General features: G+C 56.9%; 1 protein-coding gene across 1 annotated transcript in view; it reads left to right on the forward strand.

Moving 5' to 3' along the window:
• CCDC33 (coiled-coil domain containing 33) overlaps positions 1 to 21,952 on the forward strand; it is a 42,468-nt gene that overhangs the window by 17,700 nt on the left and 2,816 nt on the right. Inside the window, exons 5-15 of the mRNA XM_086757562.1 lie at positions 20 to 150; positions 1,816 to 1,925; positions 2,695 to 2,796; positions 2,983 to 3,074; positions 3,240 to 3,360; positions 7,046 to 7,175; positions 7,283 to 7,404; positions 7,655 to 7,726; positions 12,391 to 12,507; positions 20,867 to 20,973; positions 21,308 to 21,341. Of these exons, the coding sequence (XP_086613688.1) occupies positions 20 to 150; positions 1,816 to 1,925; positions 2,695 to 2,796; positions 2,983 to 3,074; positions 3,240 to 3,360; positions 7,046 to 7,175; positions 7,283 to 7,404; positions 7,655 to 7,726; positions 12,391 to 12,507; positions 20,867 to 20,973; positions 21,308 to 21,341 (1,138 nt within the window). The remainder of the gene's footprint in view (positions 1 to 19; positions 151 to 1,815; positions 1,926 to 2,694; positions 2,797 to 2,982; positions 3,075 to 3,239; positions 3,361 to 7,045; positions 7,176 to 7,282; positions 7,405 to 7,654; positions 7,727 to 12,390; positions 12,508 to 20,866; positions 20,974 to 21,307; positions 21,342 to 21,952) is intronic.

Raw genomic sequence — 21,952 nt, forward strand, 5'->3', positions numbered from 1 at the left:
TCCTCCTTTTTCCTCCCAGTAAGACCATCAGAGCGGAGGAGCAGAATCCAGAGGCACAGGCCACCCACGCATCTGCGATGCCCACCCACACACCCACCTGGGAGGAGGAGGTGACAGTGGAAATGGATGCCGAAGATGCGGACTGGGCAGGTGAGAGCATCAGAGGACCACAAGGACAGAGATGCTGGGGACTGGGACATGCGTCTTGTCTCCTCAAAGGGTTAATTTGGAGAGATTAAGGAGCCTGTGCTCCAAAGGACTCCAAGCAGCACCCAGGCAGAGGGTGGCCACCGTGGGGACAACCTGGGCCCCGAGCTCTGTGTGGCTGCAGTGGCTCATGCCTCACGGTAGGACCAGGAGGGACATGGGGCTGTAGGTCACAACACTGAGCTCTAGGCATCCTCCGAAGCATCCTGGGGGAATCGGGTTCAGGGAAGAGCACCCCAAATATTTCCCCGCTGGCACCCTGTATCTGTTGGCCCCACCTCACGGTGCCATTACTCCCTGAGCAGGGCTGTGATGTCTGTAATTGTGATCAAACTTGTGGCATTAGGGGCCAGGATTTTATTATAATCAGGCCCTTGCAAAACAAACTCTGAGAGCCAATCTTCACATCGTGCCTAATCCCATTAGGCCCTGACCTTAATGGAATCGAGGAGCTTTTCACGTACTTTGGACCTGCCCCGCATGATACCGGGAGAGACCCAACATCCAGCCCCGCTCATCCGCCTCCCAGCATTCCCCAGATGTTCAGACTGGAACTGTCACTTCCAGGTGCAGCCGGCACCTTCTTTTGCCTAGAAATGGAGTTTCCATCCTTTTCTTGCCCAGCAATAGGTTTTTCCATCGGCCGGGCCATGGAGCGTGATCTGTCGTGGGTGACGACTAGCAGAAAAGCCACTTATCTCTCGCTCAACCCCAGAACATTTTCCCTGGTGCTCTTTCCACGAGGGGCTGGGAGAAAAAGCAAATCTCCACGTGAATAGAGCACTTTGCTGAAAAGCACGAGCTGGGGAAAGTGTGGTCCCTGCGCTGGCCTGGTCTATCGTCTCTGTTCTGGGGCCGTGCATGACCTGTGGCATCACCAGGTTGGCCAAGCAGGAGTTAAGGCAAGTGCCTCGGCACAATCATTAAGCTGGGGGAAGGGAAGCCCAAGTCTTGATGGCAGCATAAAGAGAGGGCGGTTTTCCCTTCCATCAGCTCCTTTTTTTCAATAAAAGGCTCCTGCTTGTGCCTGTCAACTAAATTGCAGCTTTGCTTTAAGTTAAGAGAAGAGCTGGGGGTGCCAGTGCCTGTGGGGGTGATGCCGCCATGCGGGGGACAGATGGGAGCCCCGTACCCCAAGATGGCTGATGTCATGGTGGCAAGTGTCCACAAAACCCACCCATGGGCAGGGAGCACTCAGGGTGCAGGATGGCACCCGGCAGCTGAGCGGGGTGGGCTGGAGCCAAGGAGGGGGGATTGGGTGGATCAGTGGGAAATCCCAGCTTCTTAAAGGGGAATCTGAGCTGCACTGGTGCTGGTTGCTCATGGGCTTCACCTTCTTGGGGATGCCTGGGACACACTCTCTATTGCTTCTTGGGACACATGCGTGTGCATATAAACCCGGGAGGGTATAAATCCTGTCTCCGCCCACCCCACCGTGACCTGCAAAGGGAAGGGGCTGCCGAAAATGAACCAATGTTCCCCTCGCCTCTGTCCCTTCTTCACCCAAATCTCCCCCCAGACCTCTCCACATCGCTCTGCCTGCTCTCCCCTTCCCCAAACCCCACATCCAGCCCTGTTCATTCTGATGGCTGACCCTCTCCCTTCCAGCCCTGACTCTCACCGTGGCAGACAAAGCCACCAAGGAGGCACTGGGGACCTTCCAGCTGCCGGTGCGGCACCTCCAGCCCTTCCAGCCCCACCACTGCAGGCTGGTGCTGGTAGGTATGACCCCTGCCCCTCCATCCCCCTGCTTATTCCTGCTTATAACTTTGATTTTCACCCCAGGGCTGTAGCTGGGGCTTGTGGGCAAAGGGAGCCTTGTGTAACGGCGTAATCCTGGTGGGAAAACCGAATTTGGCAAATCGGGGAAGGTGCTCAAAGAGGCTTGTGAGCTTCCTGCGAGGTGGGAACAAGGCAGGCGTTGTGCTGGGCTTTCTTCATCTCTCCCCGGTGGGAAAACGTGGGGAAGAAGTGGTGGGATTACAAACTGGGAAGTGCTTTCACACTCGGCATCCTGGGGAAGGAGATGCAGGGCCGGGCTGTGTGTCAGAGCGTTCGTTGCAGAGGGGCTGCTGTGCATTAATTGGTGCAAGCAGGTACCCAGTTCCAGAGAGAAGCCGCTTCCTAAGCCCCTCGGTGGGGATTTCTCCACACCAACATGTGAACAGTCCCAGGGACTCGGCTGACAGCTCCCTGTACAGCTGAGGTCTGGCAAACTCACTCAATTCTTCCCCCAAATCAGCCTCCCCTGTGCTCTGGCTGGCAGAAATGAGTTTCCTCTTCCCTGTGCAGAGATTCGGAGTGATTAAATATTTAAATGCAGAAGGATTTATTATATTGATCTTTTCCGGGAAGGCTCCGAGGGACAGTGAGCTTTAATTATCAGTTGGTGCTTTATTGCCACCGATAGCTGTCTGCACACCCAGCGCCCACCTTTGGTGGCCTTGACCCTTCCTCCTCCCATGGTTCGCTCTCCTCCGCAAACAGCCGAGGACACGGGGCCCCGCGGGGACCGTCCTGCATGTCACCATCATCCGCAAAGGGAGCTTCATCCCTCGCTGCGATGGGTTGAGCTACGTGGCCTTGGAGGTGAGAGGTGGCCCTGGGGACAGGAGGTGGCCAGGGTGGGGGGTTGCAGGGTCTGGGATGGACCAGAGCATCTCGGCTCCGGGAGGATGCTGCTGCACGTTGGCTCCTGCTCTGGTGGCTGTTGATGTTGTTCTCCCCTCCTTCCATTTGCTGACCACTCACCATGGACCCCCCACGACCTCCCAGGTGCTGCTGCGGGGGCTGTCGGCCCCCCTGGCCACCCCTCCTGGGGCCCTCGTTGCCGTGGCCAGAGTGGTGACCAATGTTCAGGAGTACAAGTGAGTGATGGCCCCAGGGGGCTGCTGGTGACACGGGTGAGGGGCTCTGGGTTCAGGACTACCTGAGCATCCCTGGTGCTATCACCACCTCCCACAGCACTTGGCTAGCTGGGAGCAGATACAGCCCCACACGTGCTGACTCCCCACTTTTCCATCACTTCTCAGGCGCCACATGGAGAAGCATCCTATCTCCTGTCCCGGCATCAGCCCCGCTACGATCACATTCCCGGACCCTCCGGCAGCGGCTTTCAGCATCGCCCGAGCTGCCAACCATGGCTGCCCGCAGGTACGAGTGTGAGCGCATCCGCAAGGATGTGCGGATCTAGCAGCGTCCTTCCCACCTGGATACTGGTGAGCATCCCTCCTTCGGCAGGGGAGCTGAGCACCCTGCGCAGGAAACAGCTTGAGGGCCAATGACACGGTCCTTACGTCCGCCTAGCCCTGCCTGCAGAAAACCACAGGCAGCTCCTCGCTTGTGCCTTTGTCCGTTTTTCCCCCTGCTCCGCTCACGCCTCCGGCTTGAGTGCCGCCTCTTGAAGGCAGAGACCTTCTCCTCCCCGGGGGCTCAAGTACCACCGGGAGAGCCAGCGACGTACATCTTCAAAATAGCTGTTGCCAGGGAAACATATGCTTTCGGCATGCAGCATCATCGGCAAGCAGGAGGGAGGGCCCCGCTTTTGTTCCTGAGCCCTGCCAAAAATTGGCTGGGAGGGGAGAGGCAGGGGACTGGAGGGATGCTGGGGCAGGGAGGAGGTGTGATGGGGCAGCTGAGCCAGAAACCAGTGTGAAGCTGCCACCTTTCAAAACCAGAGCTGCTCCATCCCTTTGCCTCCGAAAAGTGCCAGCCGAAAGTGTGGTAAGGGCAGATGTCCAGCCGCCCTGAAAAGATGGATCCAGCTGGTCCCGAGCGCCGGTGGAGCACACGTTTCTCCATCTCAGTCCATCCCTCCCCACCCCGTGTGTTGAATTTTGATTGTCTCAGAGCGTAACGCCCTGTATCAACACATTCGGGGAGCCCATAAATAAAATATTACTTGGAGGAGGCCAGCCAAATGCCGAGTCGCCCACGAGGCGGTGAATTATCATAAAAATTGCTCGTGCATTTCATTCATAACAATAATTGCTATTTTATTGCCTCCCTCCGCCTCCCTGGGTTGTTCTGTGCAGGTGAGAGGCGGAGGGAGCGCCAGGGACCCTCTGCTTTAGCTCTGCACCCGCTTTGGGCTGTGACCAACACCCCCAGCCCCACCGTGGCAATGGGGCATGGGCTGCCCACTCCAGCTCTGGAGCAGATACTGGGAAAGAAATCCCTGAGTCCCTCCCCTCATCTCTTTGCTCCAGGATGCAGCACCCCCAGGCTGTGGTTTCCCAGCCAGAGCAAGGCTATTTCTCTCCTCTAAAGCCAGACAAAATCCATTTCCATCGGATTTAGACGGATAAACACACACACAAACCCCCATGAGCTTGTGGGATGTGGGCGTTGGGCTAGCCCCGGCTGAGCCCTGCAGCCCTGGCACAGGCGGCAGTGCCGGCGCGGAGCCGTGGGAGCCCAACGCGGGAGGACGAGTGATTAAACCTGGCCATCTGGCCTGCGTGCGTGCTGCTGCCTCCTCCTCCTCCTCCTCTCTGCACGGCTCTGTCTGTCTTTGCGCATCGTGGAGGATACTCTCCCCAGGGGTGCACGGACAGGAGTTGCGTAACCCCCATCCTCTCTCTTCCCCCCCAGCCGTCCCCTGCCTCAGTTTCCCCACGTGTAGCATGTGGTTCACTCCTGGGAAGGATGAACTCCTAACGCCTGGGAGGCAAGGCTGGGAGGAGGAGGAGGAGGGAGCGTGGCTGCTCCGGTTCCAGAGGTTAATGGCTTTCCCCGAGTGAACTCCCGGGCAGGGTAATCGGATTCGATAATTCTGCCAGCCCAGCGTGTCCTCTCGCCTGTCGGTTCCCATCAGCGTCTGCAGACAATGACGCTTGGGTTCACCTTCAGCAGGGCACCCCTCTTACTTAGGGGGCTTTTTGGGTTCCTGGGTGGTTAACCCTTTCCCACCTTGCCGGGACTCCTGGAAACCCAGTCTTCCTAGCCAGGAGTTGGCTGGGACCTGCAAGAGTGTTGGGTGCTCTCCTAGGGTGCTCTCTTTGAATCAACAGCCCCTTTCTCACCAAAAAAAAGATGGGTTTGGACACACTGGTGGCGATGGCAAATCCAGGGGGTGGATGGGCACCGGGCGGTGCCTCCTACAGAAAACCATGCTGTGTCTGCTGCCATCTTCACGACGTAAGTCCCGTCTAAGATAAATCTCCTTCTGGGCTCTTTCCTTTGGGGATCCCCCAGTTTAACCCACTTATTTGGAGCTTCTTGCTCTCTTCTGGGGTCATCACCCTCCAGACAGGCAACCATGAGGCTCAGGGGGTGGCCCCATCCCTTGGGAAGGCAGGAGAGATGCTGTGGGCTTGGCCGCCTCTGCCTCTGCTCTTGCCAACAGTGCTGCCTTCGAACCATCCTTTGTATGGGAGATGAGCTGGGGTAGCCAAGGAGGATGAAAACGTTTCCTTCCTCCTCCTCCTCCTCCTCCTTGCCCCCTTTGTGGTGTTTCTCCAGGTGGCCCTGGGCAGAGGCGGTTGTCGTGCCAAGACGTCTGCCTACATAAGCGCATCGGCTCTGACGCCCTGGCACAGAGCGTCCATCTGTCCCACCGAGCCGGTGGGAGACAGCCCGGCCTTGGCGAGTGCTCCTGGCCTCCCCCAGCCCCCAAAATCAAGGAGGGGGGAATTCAGGAACGTTATCTCCCATCCTTGTCCTGGTGAGAGGAGCCATGTGGGCTCAGGACCTCCAACAATTGGGGTCAAATTAACAATATGCTCCAGCATTTGACTTTTCCCTTCCCCGCTGAGTCTAAACCAGCACCATCTCGCAGCGCCTTGTGCAGGTCGATGCCAGGAAAAGTAACCGGAGGAGGTGTTTGGTGTTTTTTTTAGGAAGATTTTCCCCCTAAACCTGATGAAACAGCCCCGTGGGCTGGGATGCAGGCTGGGGAAGGAGAGGAGCAGTGGGGGGTGCTGAGCCCGATCCGGCTGCTGGGAGCTGCCCCAGTCAGTGCAGGTGTTTCCTAAGGGCTTACAGGCACCAACCAGGTTTCCCGCAGTCAAAGCAAGCTGCATCCCAGCTAAAAATCCCTGGGGAGACCCCTGATAAATTCCCAGCCGAGAGAGCCAGCCTGGTGCTGAGCCAGCACTGACAGCACTGCCCATCCTGGAGGTGTTTTCGGGGCTCTGAAGCATTCCAGCCCTGCTCTCCCCTTGCTCCCAGCCCCCAGAGCTGGGTAATGCACTGCTGTGGGTCTCCAAGGCGCATAATGCCCATTAGCATCCCCAAATGTGAGTGGAGGGAGACTCCCCCCCATCACCACTTCTCCTCCTCCCGCCCTCCCCAGCCAAGCAGAAATGTGCTGATGCAGAAAAGCCGATCGGCATCTCGGCCCCGCCGGGCAATGCTGGAGGAACGGCATTAAAAAGGAGCCGCTGTCAATAATTTCTTGGCGCTGGGCAAGGTTGGCCTTTGGAGGGGCTGGCAGGGCTCTCTGAAGGCGAAGGGGAGCAGCTGCTGGCGGGGACAGACTGATGCCGTTTCCAATGACGTCGCGGCTCTGGGGATAAACATGTTACCCACTGTTTGATGTCTATCGGGTGACCCAGACCGCATGCTTGGGAAAGGGTTTCGCGACGATATAGGGACCCCGAAAGCCCACAGGCTTTCGGGGTCCCTATATCATCGAGAAACCCTTTCCCAAGCGTGTGCAATGGGTTGCCCGACAGATATCGAAAGGCTCACCTTGGAGTCAGCACAACTCATTCTCCAGGCTCTTCCCGTTATGTTTTTAAGCACGGAGTAGTTGGTCCATGTGCTGTTTCCCTCTGCTTGTTTATCTCTAGAGAGAGGAAGGATCTGGATGATAATTTTCCTCTTTTCTCCTAAGATGTCCCGACCAGCTGGGCCCTCAGAGCAGCCGACCTGGGACACCTCCTTCCTCTTCCAAGGTCGAGATGTAGCCACCATCTTCTCCGAAGACACTGCCCTGGCGATTGAATATTATCCATACAAAGCCAGTGAGTCTGGGAACCCCACTGAGGATGATCTGCCTCACCCTGGGTTTGGCTGGGGGCAGGTCCTGGGCTGCCGTGCCCCCAGCCAGCTGCTTTCACCCCTTCCCCAGTATGGGAAGTTCCGGGCACCCTCGTTCCTGTGGGATATTCGGTGCTGCCCCTCACCAGCCGTGTTTTCCGGGAGCTGGCATCACAGAGCGGCGGGATGCGGGTGGACGGCCTCACCATACAGGTGAGCTGGGGGCTGCGGGGTGACACTGGGCAGGGTGGCATGCTGATGGTACCTATAGGTGACGGTACCTATAGCTACTGGCATAGTGGGAGGGATGTCTGCATCTGGGTGGGCATTCCATGGCGAGCCGGGGTCCCTGCTCCGAACCACAGCCCTGAACACCTGGATGGCATCCAGGTGATGCCAAAGCCACCGAGAGCTCCAGTAGAAACCCAGAGCGCAGACTGGGACCCTTCCTCTTCCTCCCCAGGGCACAGACCTCAAAACCACGACTGGGGCCATCCCGACCGTGGGGCTCTGCCTGCAGCTCCTTCAATCGGAGGTGAGATGCTGGGGATGGCAAAGGCCGAGGCAAGGAGGGACAGGGACAGGGACAGGGACAGCATGGGAGGTGGCTCTTCAGAGACGCCGCTCTCTCTCCAAACCTCTCAGGCAGGGACCAGCTGGGCTGGATGGGGGTTTTATCCCTTGTGCCTGTGGTCTCAAGGCTCTGGATCACGCTGCTGAGCAGCTGGAAAAAAGCGGTGGTGTTCTTGCCTTCGTGCATCAATCGCTTTCCCAGGGTGGCACGTGCTTGTATTCCCCGGGAAATCCCGGCTGGAGGCAGGCAGGGCACAGGCAGGGTATTTGGGAGAGGCTGTTCACTGCCCCTGCGCAGAGAAGGGCCAGACCGGTTAACCAGGGTGACAAATGTCCAGCTGTCTTCATCCTTCAGCATTTGTAGTCCCTGGGGATGATGTCACAGCAGGAAGGGAATTTTTTCCCAGGAAGGAGGGAACCCCGCTTGCCCCTGGTCCAAGACTGGCCGTCAGGCAGGTTGGGATGCTGCCGCGCGCCCGATCGATCTCGTTACTGCAGCCGCCAGCCTCTGCTCCCATCTGCAAAAAATAAATCCTCTCCGAAAAGTGAATTTGGGACGGGTCTGGATCCTGCGCCGGCAACCGCAACCCCCCGTCCCCAGGGAGCGGCAGCGGGCCGGGGGCCGGCTGGTGGGGGTCTTTGGAGTGATTGCCCAGGGGGGTCAGAGAAAAGGGGTCTGCGTGTGATGAATTATTCACATGGGTGTCACTAAGTGCAGAATTAATCCTTTTGCTTCCAGCTGGCTGCTGCACTAAATTATCACTCGCAGTCATGCGGGAAAATGCTGCGGAATTCATTTAGCTGATTATTGTTTTGATCTGGGAGCTGTAATTTTTTTTCCTCTCCTCTTCCCCAACCTCTCCCTTTCCCTCTTCCAGCCCTGCCTTCCTTAATATATGTAAGAGCTGGGAGTGGAAACAAAAAACAGGAGAGCCAGAGCGGGCCTTGGGCTCCGCGGCTGGTTAATTCATCCAGCGGCAGACAGACCCGCAGCGATGCAAATCGATGCACGAGCTGCTACCGAGCAGAGTGAGGGCAGGTTCAGCTCCTTCTGGCTTTGCTGAAGCCATTGCTTCTTGCCTGGAGGCCAGGATTTTCCAAGGAAGATGCCCCAGCCACCTGGTTGTGATCCCCAGCACCCCGAAACCCCAGCCTGGCAGGCGAGGGAGGTGCTGCGGCTGTCACAGCGTGGGGCAGAGCCTCTCCTCTCCCACTTTGGGCAGCCCCAGGCTTCAAGGGATGCTTGGAGGCAGAATTTCCAAGCCCTTAGCTCATGGATTAGTCCTGAGCTCAGCTTTGGGACAGCCAAATGGGACCAAGAGGCAAAGACAGTCAACACGAGACCCGTACTGATCTAGCAAGGCGTTGGCGCAACCTCAGTACCAGGGTTGTTCTTGGGGTGCAAGGAGCCCCAGCATCCCTGCCCGTCCTCCCCCCTGCACCCTCGCCCCACGGCTCTCCCCAGCCAGATGGCCAAGGAGAACAGATTCACTGAGCTCGTCTTGTTTCTTTTCTTTTCTTGTCTTTTTTTTTTTCCTTTTATTTTAACATAGAGAGCTGAAAAATGCATAACCTAGATTGGCTGGGCTTTTTATAACAAATAACAGCTAAATAAACCCTGGGCCATCTGTACTCCCCGGCACGTGCTTGGAGCTGGGCATAAATGCCGGCTGCTCCATGGCCTCTGCAGGGATTTCACCGACTCCTGCCGGGGGTCTGGATGCTCCCCAGCTTGGCTTCGGATGCTCTCATCGACCCTCTATGCTGAGGAAACATCCTCAGCGCCAGGGTTTTCTAGGGATAAGGGATTCTCCATAAATAGGACTCACCCCCCGGTATTTCTGCAGGGTCTCAAACCCCTGCTGCGTTTGCAGTAGCCGCAGGGAAAGGGTTTGGAGCAGCTGCTTTATTAAAAGCCAGCAGCCCCAACACCAGGGATGAGCAAACAGGAGTCGTGTTATCCCAGGGAAAGGGCAGCGCAGGGTTGCACCCCCCCAAGGGACCGAGACCCCCAGGTTTGCCCCCACCCAGCCCCTTTCCCCTCTACGTTCATCCCCCTGCTCTCTTTCTTTGGAGCCCAAAAGAGAACAAAAGACTTTGATCAGCTCAGGGAGACAAAGAAATCAAAGACTTCAGCAAAACGCCGACGTTTTAGCAAATTAGCGTCTGTCACTGAGAAAACTGTTGCAGGGAGAAAACCTGCAGCTGACGCCATCCAGCTCCATACCGGCTTGCGGCTCAAGGCAGGGCTCTGGTTTTCCTTTCGTTCTTCTTTTTCGACCCCAAATTTGTGGTCTCACCCAGGAAAGATGAGTTTGACCCTGCAGCAGCCAGAGGTAAATCCATGTGCAAGGGCAGCAGGATGCGGTCCCCAATGTGCCCGGGGGGTGCTGAGCCCCATCCAAGGGCTGGAAAATACACCCCAGGGACATCTTTATTCCTCAGGGATTTAGTCATCACCCCTCTCTATTAACCAGCCCTGTTTTACGCTTTGTTTTGGCACGACCCCCCTTTAGCTCAGCCCATACACTTGGGACCTTCGGGGTCACCTGAAGCCCCTGCCACGCATTTTGCTGAGCACCCTCGGTCGTGTCACCTGAGACGGGGTCTGGGGATGCACTGGCACGCGGTGACAGCCTCTGAGAAAAGGGAAAAGCTAGCACTGTTTTTTTTCCAGGCAGGGATAAAAAAAAAAAAAAAAAAAAAAATCAACAGGCTGGCTGTATCATTGCTTAAACAGCCTTAATTTATGTAATTGGTGCCATTTTAAAGCAGAAGCCGATCAGTGCCTGGCGTAAATTGTCACAGCGCCGGGGTGTAAATTGTCCCTGTGCCAGCCTGGCAATCAAACCCCTTTTGGGCTGGCAAAAAAAAATGGGTTTACAATTGCTCAGGGAGTGGGGAATCGCCATGTGTTTCCCAGTATTTCAGCCTGTCTCACCAGGTTTGTCCTCAACGAGCACCGAAATTGGGTTTTTGTCCCCAAGCCGCGCTGCAGGGGACGCAGAGGCTGGCGAAAGGCTTGTTTTGGGGAAGCATCGCCCGTCCCTGCCCGGCATCTTCTATGAGTGAGCCAGCAAAGCCTCTGAGAGATTTCGGCACAGCCCAACTGCTGGCAGCCGAGCTCCTGCGTTTGATTGACACCTGTCAATCAAACACATCACCCATTCCTCCTCTTGCATGGCGGATTACAAGAGGCGTTATGGGATCGCTGCCGGCCGGCAACAGTGTTAGCCAGATAGAGCGAAGCCAGCAAGGAACCAAAAAAAAAAAAAAAAAAAAAAAGCAGGGAATGTCTTTGTTAAGGAGAATTTGTTGGTTTCCGCCCGCCGGTCCCGGGGGAGTGTTCAGGGCAGCGCTAATTGAATTAAGAGCACGTGCGCTCCGGCGAGCAGCTCTCCGGTGGGCGATGGTGGCGGGGCCGGAATGGCCATCGCCGCGGCGCAGCGGGCAGCAGCTGTACGCCGGCCCCGGTAATTGCAGGCAGAGCCTCAACTGTTGCATTTTGCATGATTTGCTGTTCCCCGGGGAGGGGGGAGAGCGGCGGGGCGGGGGGCGTCTTCACCCCGGCTTTGATGCTGGAGGAGCTTGGTTGAGGTCGGGGCCGGCGGCGTAATGAAACGCAGCGGCGCGGGGGACGAGGATGCTGATGATGTTAATGAGGCCGCGATAGGGAAAGGCACGGGGACGCCTCCGGACACCTTCGTCGTGGGGAGGGAGGATGAGGATGCTCGCCACCCTCATTAGCCACACTAACGAGGCCAGGCCGGGCGCAGGCACGGAGTAATACCCAGCAAGGGCCATTTCACCGCTGCCCATGCCCACAGCCAATTTGGAGAGGGAGCCTGGCCCGATTGCTCAGCCGGCAAAGCGAAGAGAGCATCTGCGAGGTGGGGAGGCGGGGGGGAAGCTGAGGATTTGCCAGGTCAAGGCCACAGGCTATTGGGTGGTGAAATCAGTGGGTGCTAGGATGCTGTGCCTTAGTGCAAGGGTCCCAGTGGCAAGGGAGGTCTCCATCACCCAAATTTGCCCCGATACTGGGAGCTGGGGTGGCCGGGACAGGGTGAGGGTCCCTGTCTGTGACCTTGTCATTGCAGGCGGCAGCGAGGAGCGCGCGGACTCCATCGTTTATTCCATTAGATCCAACTTCCCCCTCTAACTGGATTAGAGGGGAGTCTATCAAAGCCAGGCTGGCGGGAGGAGAGCGGGGCGCGCAGAGCCAGGCGCGGGAAATGAGGGGCAGGGAAATCACATTACTGCTGCCGGCAGCGTCTGGCAGAGGGGCTGGTGAAGTGGATTTAGCATCTGGGTACCCATCTCCTCCCTGCCTGGGGAACGGGAGAGATGGGCTGAGCAGGGATGGACTCCCCCTCCTCCTCTTCCTCTTCCTCCTCGCCTTGTCGGTCCAATGCTTGTTGCCCAGGGACCCCCCTCTCTGCCCAAAGTTCCCCTTGCACCTTGCAAAGATGAGATGAGCATGGCCAACACCCATCGTGTCAATCCTGATGGCACATTGGGGCTGTGGAGGATGGGATAGGGGACACGCAGCAGGGACAGCTCCGTCTGGCTGACCCTGTCACCGCATCCATCCGTCCCTCCGACAGACCATTACCTCTCCTTTCCCAGAGACCCGCGGCGTTCCTGACCCCATCGGGCAGTAATGCCCTCCCCAGCCTGGACGCTGGCACGTTGGAGAGCGGCGAAGAGCTGCAGGCAGCCCCCATGTGCCCATTTGGTTTCCAGGTAAGAAGCCACGAGCTCAGCTGGTGATGCCACACCAACATCCTGTCCTGCCAGCCTCCACGAAGGCATGAACCCTGTAACAGTGAAAAAAAATGGCATCAGTCCCAAATTCTCGTCTCTCTTCTAATATACACATTGCTGGGAGCAGTGGGTTTTATCCCCAGCCTGGTTGTACCCATAATTTCTTGCGTTGTGCTCATGGAGGAGCCTTTCCACCAGTGCCAGCATCCCCGGTCCCCAGCTGTTTCGGGGTGGTTGGAGGGGGGCCAGCATCCCATCACCTTGCTGGGGGCAACGCTCGCCAGAGCAGCCTGGATGCACCAGCTTCGATCCGACTGCTCAATCCCAAAGCCATTTAGCAAATTCTCTCCTATTACTGCTGCATTATGGCAGAGACCCCAGGCACCTCCAGCTCGTACCTTTCGGCTCTAGGCAAAAAAAAAAAAAAAAAAAAAAAGGCAGCTGCTCTCCTCCCCCAGCCCTTTGTACTGATAAATGGAGCCCCTGGATGAATTCAAACCCAGCCCTTGTGGTCCTAATATGTTCCTGTACTTTAAGCCATCTGGCTTTAAAAATAACAGGTCGTTAAACCTCAATTCTGCTTATTAAAAAGCTGGGAGGGAGGAGGTGGAGGGGCCCTGTCCTGCCCAAACGCCCGGCTCCTTCCCCACCAGCAGCTGCCCGAACTCCGCCACCAGCCCAGTCCCTCTCCCTGCGGTTCAGGCTGCAAAGCAGGAAGAAAATTAGCAATAAAAAAAAATCAACCATAAAAATACAGAAAAGCTATTTTTTTTTCCTCCAGCTGTTTTAATTCCTCCAATCCACTGAGCTTTATTGCTTCCTTTTCCGTGGCTGCAGCGGCTGCTTTATGCCCAGCCTAATGGAAACCTGTCATGGGTGCGTGGAGGCGGGTACGGATGCAAGGTCCAAAATTGATGGGCCGGGTTGCCCCGGGGCTCTGGAGAAGCCCCCAAAACCCCTTCAGACCTGTGCAGGATCCAGCCTGGGCATGGTCCGTCAGGTCGTTTTCACCCCTGGCTTTTCCGTTTGATGCCCCAAGCAGCCTCAAATGCGGCCAGATGCATCCTCACAAGAGCATCCCTGAGTCGATAAAGTGAGGGAGGGTGGGAAACGGTTGCAGGGATGCTTCCAGCATCCAATTTTAAAACCTGAGCAGGGCAACAGGACCCCAGAAAGGGTTTGCACAAGCCCTGCACATCCATGTCCCGCCTGAGCATTTTCTATTTTTCTGGCTAAAAATGCTAGAAAGCATTGCTGGTAGGGTTATTATTTTTCGCCCCCCAACCTTTGACAGTCATTTGCTTTCTTTTGCTTTTTTTTCTTTCCCCCTAAAGCGCAAATTATTTTCACTCCGCTGGCCTTACAAGGCGGGGGATTTGCTCGGAAAGCCCAGGAAAGCCCATCTCCTGACAGCCCCGGGAATGAGGGCTGACACCCTACTAATGGACCATGCGCGCGGGAGGGAGCCGGGACATGACAGCCCCCCCGGCAGCGGGATCTGGGGGGGGGTTGGTGGGGAGGGGGAAGCACTCGGCTGATCACAGCCCTGTCACTTCTTCCTGCTCCTCTCCGGCTGATCAAACCCGGATCCCCATCCCTACCCCGCGGCTTTGGAGGTTCTGCTCCGAATCTGCTCGTTAATGCTGTCATTAAAAAGAGTGGGGGGGACAAGGAAAACAAAGCGATGAGGAATATTACCGGAGATGGGGGAATCCCTCCCTGCCCTGGTCCCGTCGAGGCAGAAAAGCCTGGTTTGCACTGGGATGTCAGACCCCGCTGTGGGCTTACCAGGGTTTGAGGCTGGTTTCTGCTGGACGAGCTTTCTGGCCTTAGGCTGAGGTTTATGCTGGGCTCAGCCTAACCGTGTTTTCCTACCCTTCTGCCCTCTCGCTGAATAGATTTGCGCCTCTCTTACCAGTCGATGAATAATTTACAAGCAGCACTTAACGATTAGGGGGGCGTTTTTTCCAACCTTTTCAAACATTTTCTTCTTCAAGCCTTTCAGTCCCTCCTCCCATCACCCATATTTCCCTGACCTGTCGACGCCAGGCGTGTTGCAAGCCAAAGGGCCTCTTATGGGGTTGGGAGAAGGAAATGTCTCCTTTTTTTTTTTTTTTTTTTTTTTTCTCCTTGCTGGCATTTTGTTCCCAGCACTGCACGTTTGCCATCTGCTCCATCACATAAGATGGGAGCCCCGATGTGCAGTCTATCCCCCCCAAAAAACACACCGTGGGGTGGCAGAACAGGCAGCAGTGGTAGGTGCAGGATTTCTTGCTTGTCCCTTGCTGGACCCATTTCCAGCTGCCAGGTGACCTCCGAGGAAGACGGGGGCTCCCGCGCTCGCTGAATGGGGTCTTCTGCTTCAGCAAGCTGGGAGGGGACCCCCAGTGCGGTGTGGCACTGCTGAGGCCAGCAGCTCCTCGAGGCTGGTGCCTGCAAAGGTGGCCTGCTGAGGTGAGGGGGATGCAAAGGTTGAGGGGGCTGCCAGGGGAGGAGAGGGCTGCAATGGGAGAGGGAGATGTGGAGCATGAGGGTGCTGCAAGGGAAAAGGGTGCTGTAAGAGGAGAGGGTGCTGCAAGAGGCAACAGTGCTCCAAGGGGTGAAAGTGCTGCAAGGGCTGAGGGTTCTGCTAAGGGTGAAGATGCTGCAAGGGGAGAGGGAGATGTAAAGGCTGAGGATGCTGCAAGGGAAAAGGGTATTCCAAAGAGGCATCAGTGCTGTGAGGGGTGAAGATGCTGCAAGGGGAGAGGGCGCTGTGAGGGAAGAGGAGGACGTGAAGGTTGAGGATGCTGCCTGGGGAGAGGGTGCTGCAAGGGAATGAAGATGCTGCAAGGGGATGAACATGCTGCAGGTGGTGAAGATGCTGGAAGGGGATGAATATTCTGCACAGGGTGAAGATGCTGCAAGGGCCAAGGGTTCTGCAAGGGGAGAAGGTACTGTGAGGATGCTGCAAGGGAAAAGGATGGTGGGTGGGAAAAGGATGCTGCAAGGGGGTGAAGATGCTGCAGGGAGTGAAGATGCCGGAAGGGATGAGGATGCTGGAAGGGACGGAGAGGCTGCGAGGGTTGTGCGCTGCCGTGCGCGGCTGCAGCCCCACCTAGCGCCAGCCCCACCGCCCCGCCGAGCCCCCGGCCCGGGCCCTTCGCGGGTGGGATGTCCCACCCCCCCGGGCACCCGCTGCTCTCCCCGGGGCTGGGGGGGCCGGGGGTCAGGTTGGCATGAGGATGCTCCGCGCTGCCCCGGCCCCGGGGGAGGCTCGGTTAGGTTTGCCGCAGAGCTGGGCACCCACGGGTGCCCGAGCACCCACAGGCACGAGGCTCAGTGCGTGTTGGGCTGGGTGGGTTTCCTCAGCAGGCCCGTTCCACGAGATTCAGCCAATTAATAAAAGAGGCCCATAAATCAGCTAATGTGACCCCAGACGATATTTATGCTCGTCTTCTCAAGCAGACTGAGGATTCAGCAATTTGCTTCCACCTTTTATTTAATTAGCTTTTTACCCTGGTGACGACAAGCCAGGAAGACGCCGGGCCCGTCGATGCCCCCTCCATCCCGCATGACACCAGGACATGGATGCTGTGACTCCCATCCAGCAGTCGCAAGCAGGGGAGAGGCTCTGGATGGGATTTAGGGCACGGCAGAAACCTCCCAGACACCCCAAACCCGGCTGCCTGATCCCAGTGCCTGCTGGAAATGTTGTTTTCTTGGGGGCCAGATGGGGCGAGGTGGGAAGGCGAGGAGCAACATGGCTTTTGTGGGGCACCAGAGGGTGCTGGAGGGGTAGGGACCACAGGACGGAGGGGTGGGAGATGCTGGGAGTGGGGTGGGAGGGTTGCAAATGGTCCCAGTGTTGCAGCTACTTTGCACGAGAGTTTTTTTGGTGATCTGGGCTCTGTACTGGGGTGGGAAATAGATTGGGCTTGGTAGCTGTGCACGTGCTTCTCCTGCCTTGGTCTGGGTGGCCATGGGGGTGGCTGCAGGCCGTATAGACCCCAGCAGTGAGCCAGATCAGGGAAAAAAAACCCAGAAATCTGACTCCAAAACACGATTTTTTGTGTGTTTGGGGGTGCGTGTATTGGCATGTGTGTGCCCTTGTCTGTCCTGCTCCAACCCTGTCCTGGCAGCACTATGAAACCTTCCGTGAACATAGCACAGAGGGGCTCCTCCATCCTTGTTTAGCGACTTCTCAGCCTTTCCTGGCACTAATTAACAAAGGATGGGGCCCGATGGCCAGGGGGAGATGCTCATTGCGGTGGGTGCTCGGAGCGGCAGGTGCTCGGGGCAGCGGGTACCACATGGCTCTGGGTGCTCTCAGCGCAGTGGCTTGGGGTGTTGACGGATTTATGCTCACTGCTGAAAGGCGAGGGCCGTTTTATCAGCAAATCCAGTCAGTCCATGAGCAAACAGGAAAATGGATGGCCACAGCGCCGGCCACAAACCGCCTGCCAGGCCAAGGGCAAGCTGCAGCAGCGCCTGTCGCCAGGGCTGGGGGGGATGCTTGGGGTTTATCCTTCTGCAGCCGCTTAGTTTTCAAAGTGCAGGGATGAAAGTGCTTTGAGGGCACATAAAAAGTGTGTGGCTTGGAGATGGTGTTTAATTCAGATCCCAGGCACAGATTTTAAAAGGGATGTTTGGAAAACAGGCTCTTCAGGCAGCTGCTGAGTGCTGCCAGCTCTCCCGCTGGTACTGGGGTTTTTGTGATGTTTCTCCATTTCTTTACATCCCCAGTTGATGGAAATGTGTTTATCTTAGCAGATGAGGTTATTTTCCTAGGAGGAAAAAAAAACCCTACAAAGAACCAACAGGAACCCAGGGTAAGAGTCGTTACCTCTTTCCCCAATTTTTTTATCTCAGGGGTGGGCTTTTTTAGATCTCACCCCAGTTTGTGGTCATGGGTGAGCAGCAGCACTGGGGGATGCTCTGACCCATCCTGGGAGGAAAGACCCATCCCAGGAGGCTCTGCTGACCTCCCTTTCCCCCCAGTCACTGTCCCTCGGGGACATCACTTCAGCTCCATCCCTCCCAAAAGCATCCCCGTGCAGCTGGATGGGAGAAAAATTGGTTTTTAGGAGCTGGGAGCTGACCCAGCCAGAGTTTGCACTCAAAAGTCGCCCCACCTCTTCCTATCCACCGATTTGCCTTTTTTTTTCTGTTTTTTTTTCTTCCCCTTTTTTTTTTTCTTTTTCTTTGAGTAAAATAAACCAGCAGCGACTCGCAGAGGAATCACAGTCCCTGCTAGTGGCACGACCGCTTTCTTAAGCCTTATCTTGGAAAAGCAGGCGGGAGCCCGAGGAACGGTCGCCTCTACCCCGAGCATCTCGCCTCCCTGCGTTACCCGGTGTAATCCAGAGGCTTTTATTTCCTTGTACCACACGATATCAGCAGCCGGCAGCTGGGCCCGGAGCTGGATAGCGATAGTAATCGCCCGCCCTAAAATCATCATCCCGGTTAGGGAGGGAGTAGAAGATGTGGTGTCTCTATTAAGTCGAACTCGGCTCAGATTAAGCGCTTTTCAATGCAATCCAATTAACTCTTAAATTGAATTGTAATTCTTCGGCTAATATACCCCCCCAGCACACCGCCCCCTCGAGCCCCGATGCATGGGAAGGGAGTTCAGGCTGGGTTTAATCAGATAAAACCCTGCTTATTTGCTGCCTTTCGCTGGCTGGGGCATCCTGTCAAAGGGTGCGAGGCGTGGCCGGGCTAAAAATCTCCATATTTCCCCTTCAAATCCCAGGGGGTTGGGGTTCCCCAGGGAAACGCTTTGATTTTAGAAGTAGAAAGGGAAATAAAATGGGTTGACCCACTGGGATGTTGTCCTGGGGATGGGTTTGGGTAGCGGTGTGTTTCCATGGTGGGACTGGGGGCATCCTGACGGCCTGACACTGCCCCCAGCCCCATCCCGTACCCAGGTCCCAAGAGGGTGGGTAAGGTTGATGGGGGCATCCGGCAAAGCAAATGAAGTCGTCATTATCTCCTGACAGTTTCACGAGCTTTTGTTACAGAAAAGAGGGAAAAATTGGATTTTTTTCCCTCTGATCTTCCTAAGCTGCAGCAGCAATTTTTTTTCTCAGATATGTAAATCTGAGCTTATCCCATCTTCGGAACAATTAAGGAACTGGGCTTTATGCTCATCCAGGGACGTGTCATTTGTTGGGCTGGAGGGAGATTGTGTTGCAGAGGAGGCTGGTGCGCTGCCAGGGACTCAAATGCCTCTGTGCTCACAAGTGAAACGAGTTGGCCTGTCCTCAGCCTCTCTCCGGGGCACATTGCTGCCCCTCCCCGGCCAGGGACGGGGTCAGGCTGTGTCGTGTGGATGCAGCTTCCTCTGGCACACCCTGTTTTGGGGCATTTTGGAACCTGCAGGCTCCCCACCTGCCTCCCGCAGAAGTTTATTGCCGGCTCCCCCTCCTTGCTTTGCTCCGTGCTGCTCCTTCTCCTGTCTGGAGATGAATCAATTCAAGCTAATCGGATACATCAAAGCATCACGGAGCAATTTGTTAAGTAAATAATAAAAAAAAAAAGGAAGACTTGGCCTAAGCAAATACAGAAGGGAGGGGGGCGGCTTGTTGGGGCAGATGAAAGGTTCTAGAGGCGAGGGAAGCTTCAGAGGCTTGGAAATGATGAGGGAAAAAAAATTAAAAAATAAATAGCAAGTGCCAGGAGTTTCAAAGCTTCCATCATTTCAGACGTGGATTCCCAGCCTTTCATCCCAGACCCCTGCGGGAAGGAGAAGCGCAGCTCTCTCCGGCTGGATGTGAGATAGGAAGCGTAGGGAAAAGTGTCTTCAGGCACCCTTAAGTCTGCCCCGTCCCTGGAGGCAGCACCCAGAGCGGGAGCTGGGACCAGTGTGGGCAGAAACACGGGATGGTGGGTGTCAGAGCCGGGCTGGGCTGGGACTAAACGCCGGGGATGGTTTTCCAGCCTCTGCAGACGGAAAATGCCCCGTGCATTATTGATGCAGCAGATAATTGCGTGCTTCCCACCGGCCCTTTGATGAAAAATTGATGGCATGGGACGAGGAATCGAGGGGCTCCATTGACCGACACCAGCCTCTTTGTTTGGTAACAGACACAGCAGGAGAGGGGGATGTGGGATGCTGCAGCAGGCGGGAGGCACAAGCGCCTCTGGAGTACCCCAAAACGGGGAGGGGGCTGGGGGACTGGCTGGAGCAGGGCATCCTCTGCCTTAAAACACTGTAAATTCCGTCTCTGGATGAAAGTGGTGTTTGGTCAACGAATTATTCTCTGGTCAGGATCAGGCCAAAGCCTGAGGCGGAGCTGAAGCCCGATGCCGCCCGGCATCACCAAGACATTGGTTTTCAGGAATTAATTGAGGGTTTGAAACACCAGAGGAGTGTGCTGGGGGGGGAGAGCATTTCCATGGGGTGATGGGGCGTGCCGTGGCCGAAGGGATGCTAGAGGGGAAGAGATGAGGGTGCTCGGGGCGAGGAGCAGCAGAGCCAGCTGCCTGCACCCGGGATGCACCCGTCCGGGTGCAGCCGGCTGGTTTTTGGCGCTGAGCTGCTGCAGGGAGGAGTTGCCAAGGGTTGCGTTGTGGCAACAGCCACCGCGCTTCTGCGTCACCTAATTCCCTTTGCCACCAGAAAGGGCCTGGGAAAAGCAGCTTTTCTTCATGCTACAACCCCCCGGCATCGCCGTAAGTCTGCCGGCCAGCAGCTCGGGTGGCGGCGCGGGGATGGGATGGGATGTTTGACCGGGGGTGACCAAGCCTCTGGGGAGTTTGTTTGGGGCAGGCAGAGCCTGGCAACCCACCAGCAGGCAGGGCCGGCTGCCGGGAGCGGGGTGCCAGGGGACTGGGCACCCTGGGAGCGGGGATGATGCTGTACTACAGACCCTTCTCCTCCACCGTGAGTGCTGGGGGGTGGTGGGTGGGGATGGGGACATCACCTTGGTGCTGGTGTCACCAACAGGAGCTGAGGACCCCAGGGACCTCATTACAGGGGTTGCTTTCGGTCGTAGCCGAATTTTCTCCCAAGGGCACACAGCTCAATGGTCCTGCCATGAGGTGATGCTCAAAGCCAGGGGTTTCCAAGTGTCCCCATCCCCAGGAGCCTTCCAGCCCTGTGGTCACACTGTGTTGCATCCAAGTCCCAAAGAGGGATGCTTGAAGCATCGCAACCTCCAGTGCCAAAGGTTTTGGGGGGAGGGCTGGATCCTGACCCTAAGGCAACAATGGGAAAGGTGTTTTGCCCCAGGTAAAAGCTGGGACAGCTGCTCCTCGCTGTGAGGAAGGGGCTGAAGGACCTTGCTGCTCCTCTTGGAGGGCTTGCCCCAGCCTGCCCCTCATCCTCACCCTCCACTCTGATGTCTTCTGCCAGCTTCACCAAGACAATGTGTCCCTCCCAGCAGCTGACGCCGTGGCCAGCATCCTGCCCGGAAAGCAGCCATTCCCACATGGGATGGGACCGTCGGAAGAGGAGCGGAGGTACAAGGGCTATGCCAGTTTCACAGCCCCCTCTTGATTCCTTCTCATCCTCCTTGGGGTGGCTTCCTCCTTCCTCCATTCTCCCCATGTCTTCCCCAGAGCTTCTCCTCCTGCCCCACCACTGCCGATCTTCCTCCTCACCTCCTCTGGGCTCCCACCCTCCCTGCACCCCCATCCTCCCCGCACCCCGATCCCCACCAGCACGTGCCTTTGCCCCTAGCACTTCCAGTAGGCTCCTGTCTCCTACGGAGGGTTCCCCGGCCAAGGCTTTGCCGGTGTTTCACTCCATCGGGAGCAGCTGGTGAAGGGTGTCCCCCCACTCCCTGCTCCGCAGGTCACAGGAGATCATTGGGGACCAGCCAGAGCCGGTGAGTGCCAGGGAAGCTGGAGGAGAGAGGGATGTTGGGGGCACTGGGAGGGAGGGCAATGTCCTTGAAGCAGCTCCTTCCTCCCCTGGGGACTGAAATTGGGTTGCTGTCGGCTGTACGCTACTGATGAGTTGAAGGTGGAGGGGGGACAGCGCTTGCATTTGGCTGGAGGGGGCTTCACTTTGGGCGTGAAGCGAGTCCTGGGTGAAGCAGCTCTCCGGCAGATGGGGAGGAAGGAGCCAAGCCTCTGGCAGCATCTGCCCCCCCTCCCCGTTCCCCTCCTTCCCCAAGGCTGCGTGATGCTGCTGCACCCCGCGCCCTGGCCCCCCCCGCCAGCTGCTGGCCAAGGCCACCCCCAAGGCTGGGCGCAGGGGGCCAGGGGAGCTGGAGGCATGCAGCTTCCCCTGGCCAAGGTCCCTGCTGCTGGGATCCTTTCCACACTGCAGTGTGGCAGGAAAGATGCAGGAGGGTCAGCCAGAGCTATCACTGGGCCCTGCCTGAAAACGTGCAAACCCTCAGGGAATTATTTCCCTCCAACATCACCCAGCAAGGCGTTCCCCAGACCCATGGTTGTTAAAAAACCCTCTGGCTCGTCTGTATAAAACATTATT

The sequence above is a fragment of the Chlamydotis macqueenii genome, chromosome 12 (assembly GCF_036417535.1).
Source record: "Chlamydotis macqueenii isolate bChlMac1 chromosome 12, bChlMac1.mat, whole genome shotgun sequence".
Lineage (NCBI taxonomy): Eukaryota > Metazoa > Chordata > Aves > Otidiformes > Otididae > Chlamydotis > Chlamydotis macqueenii.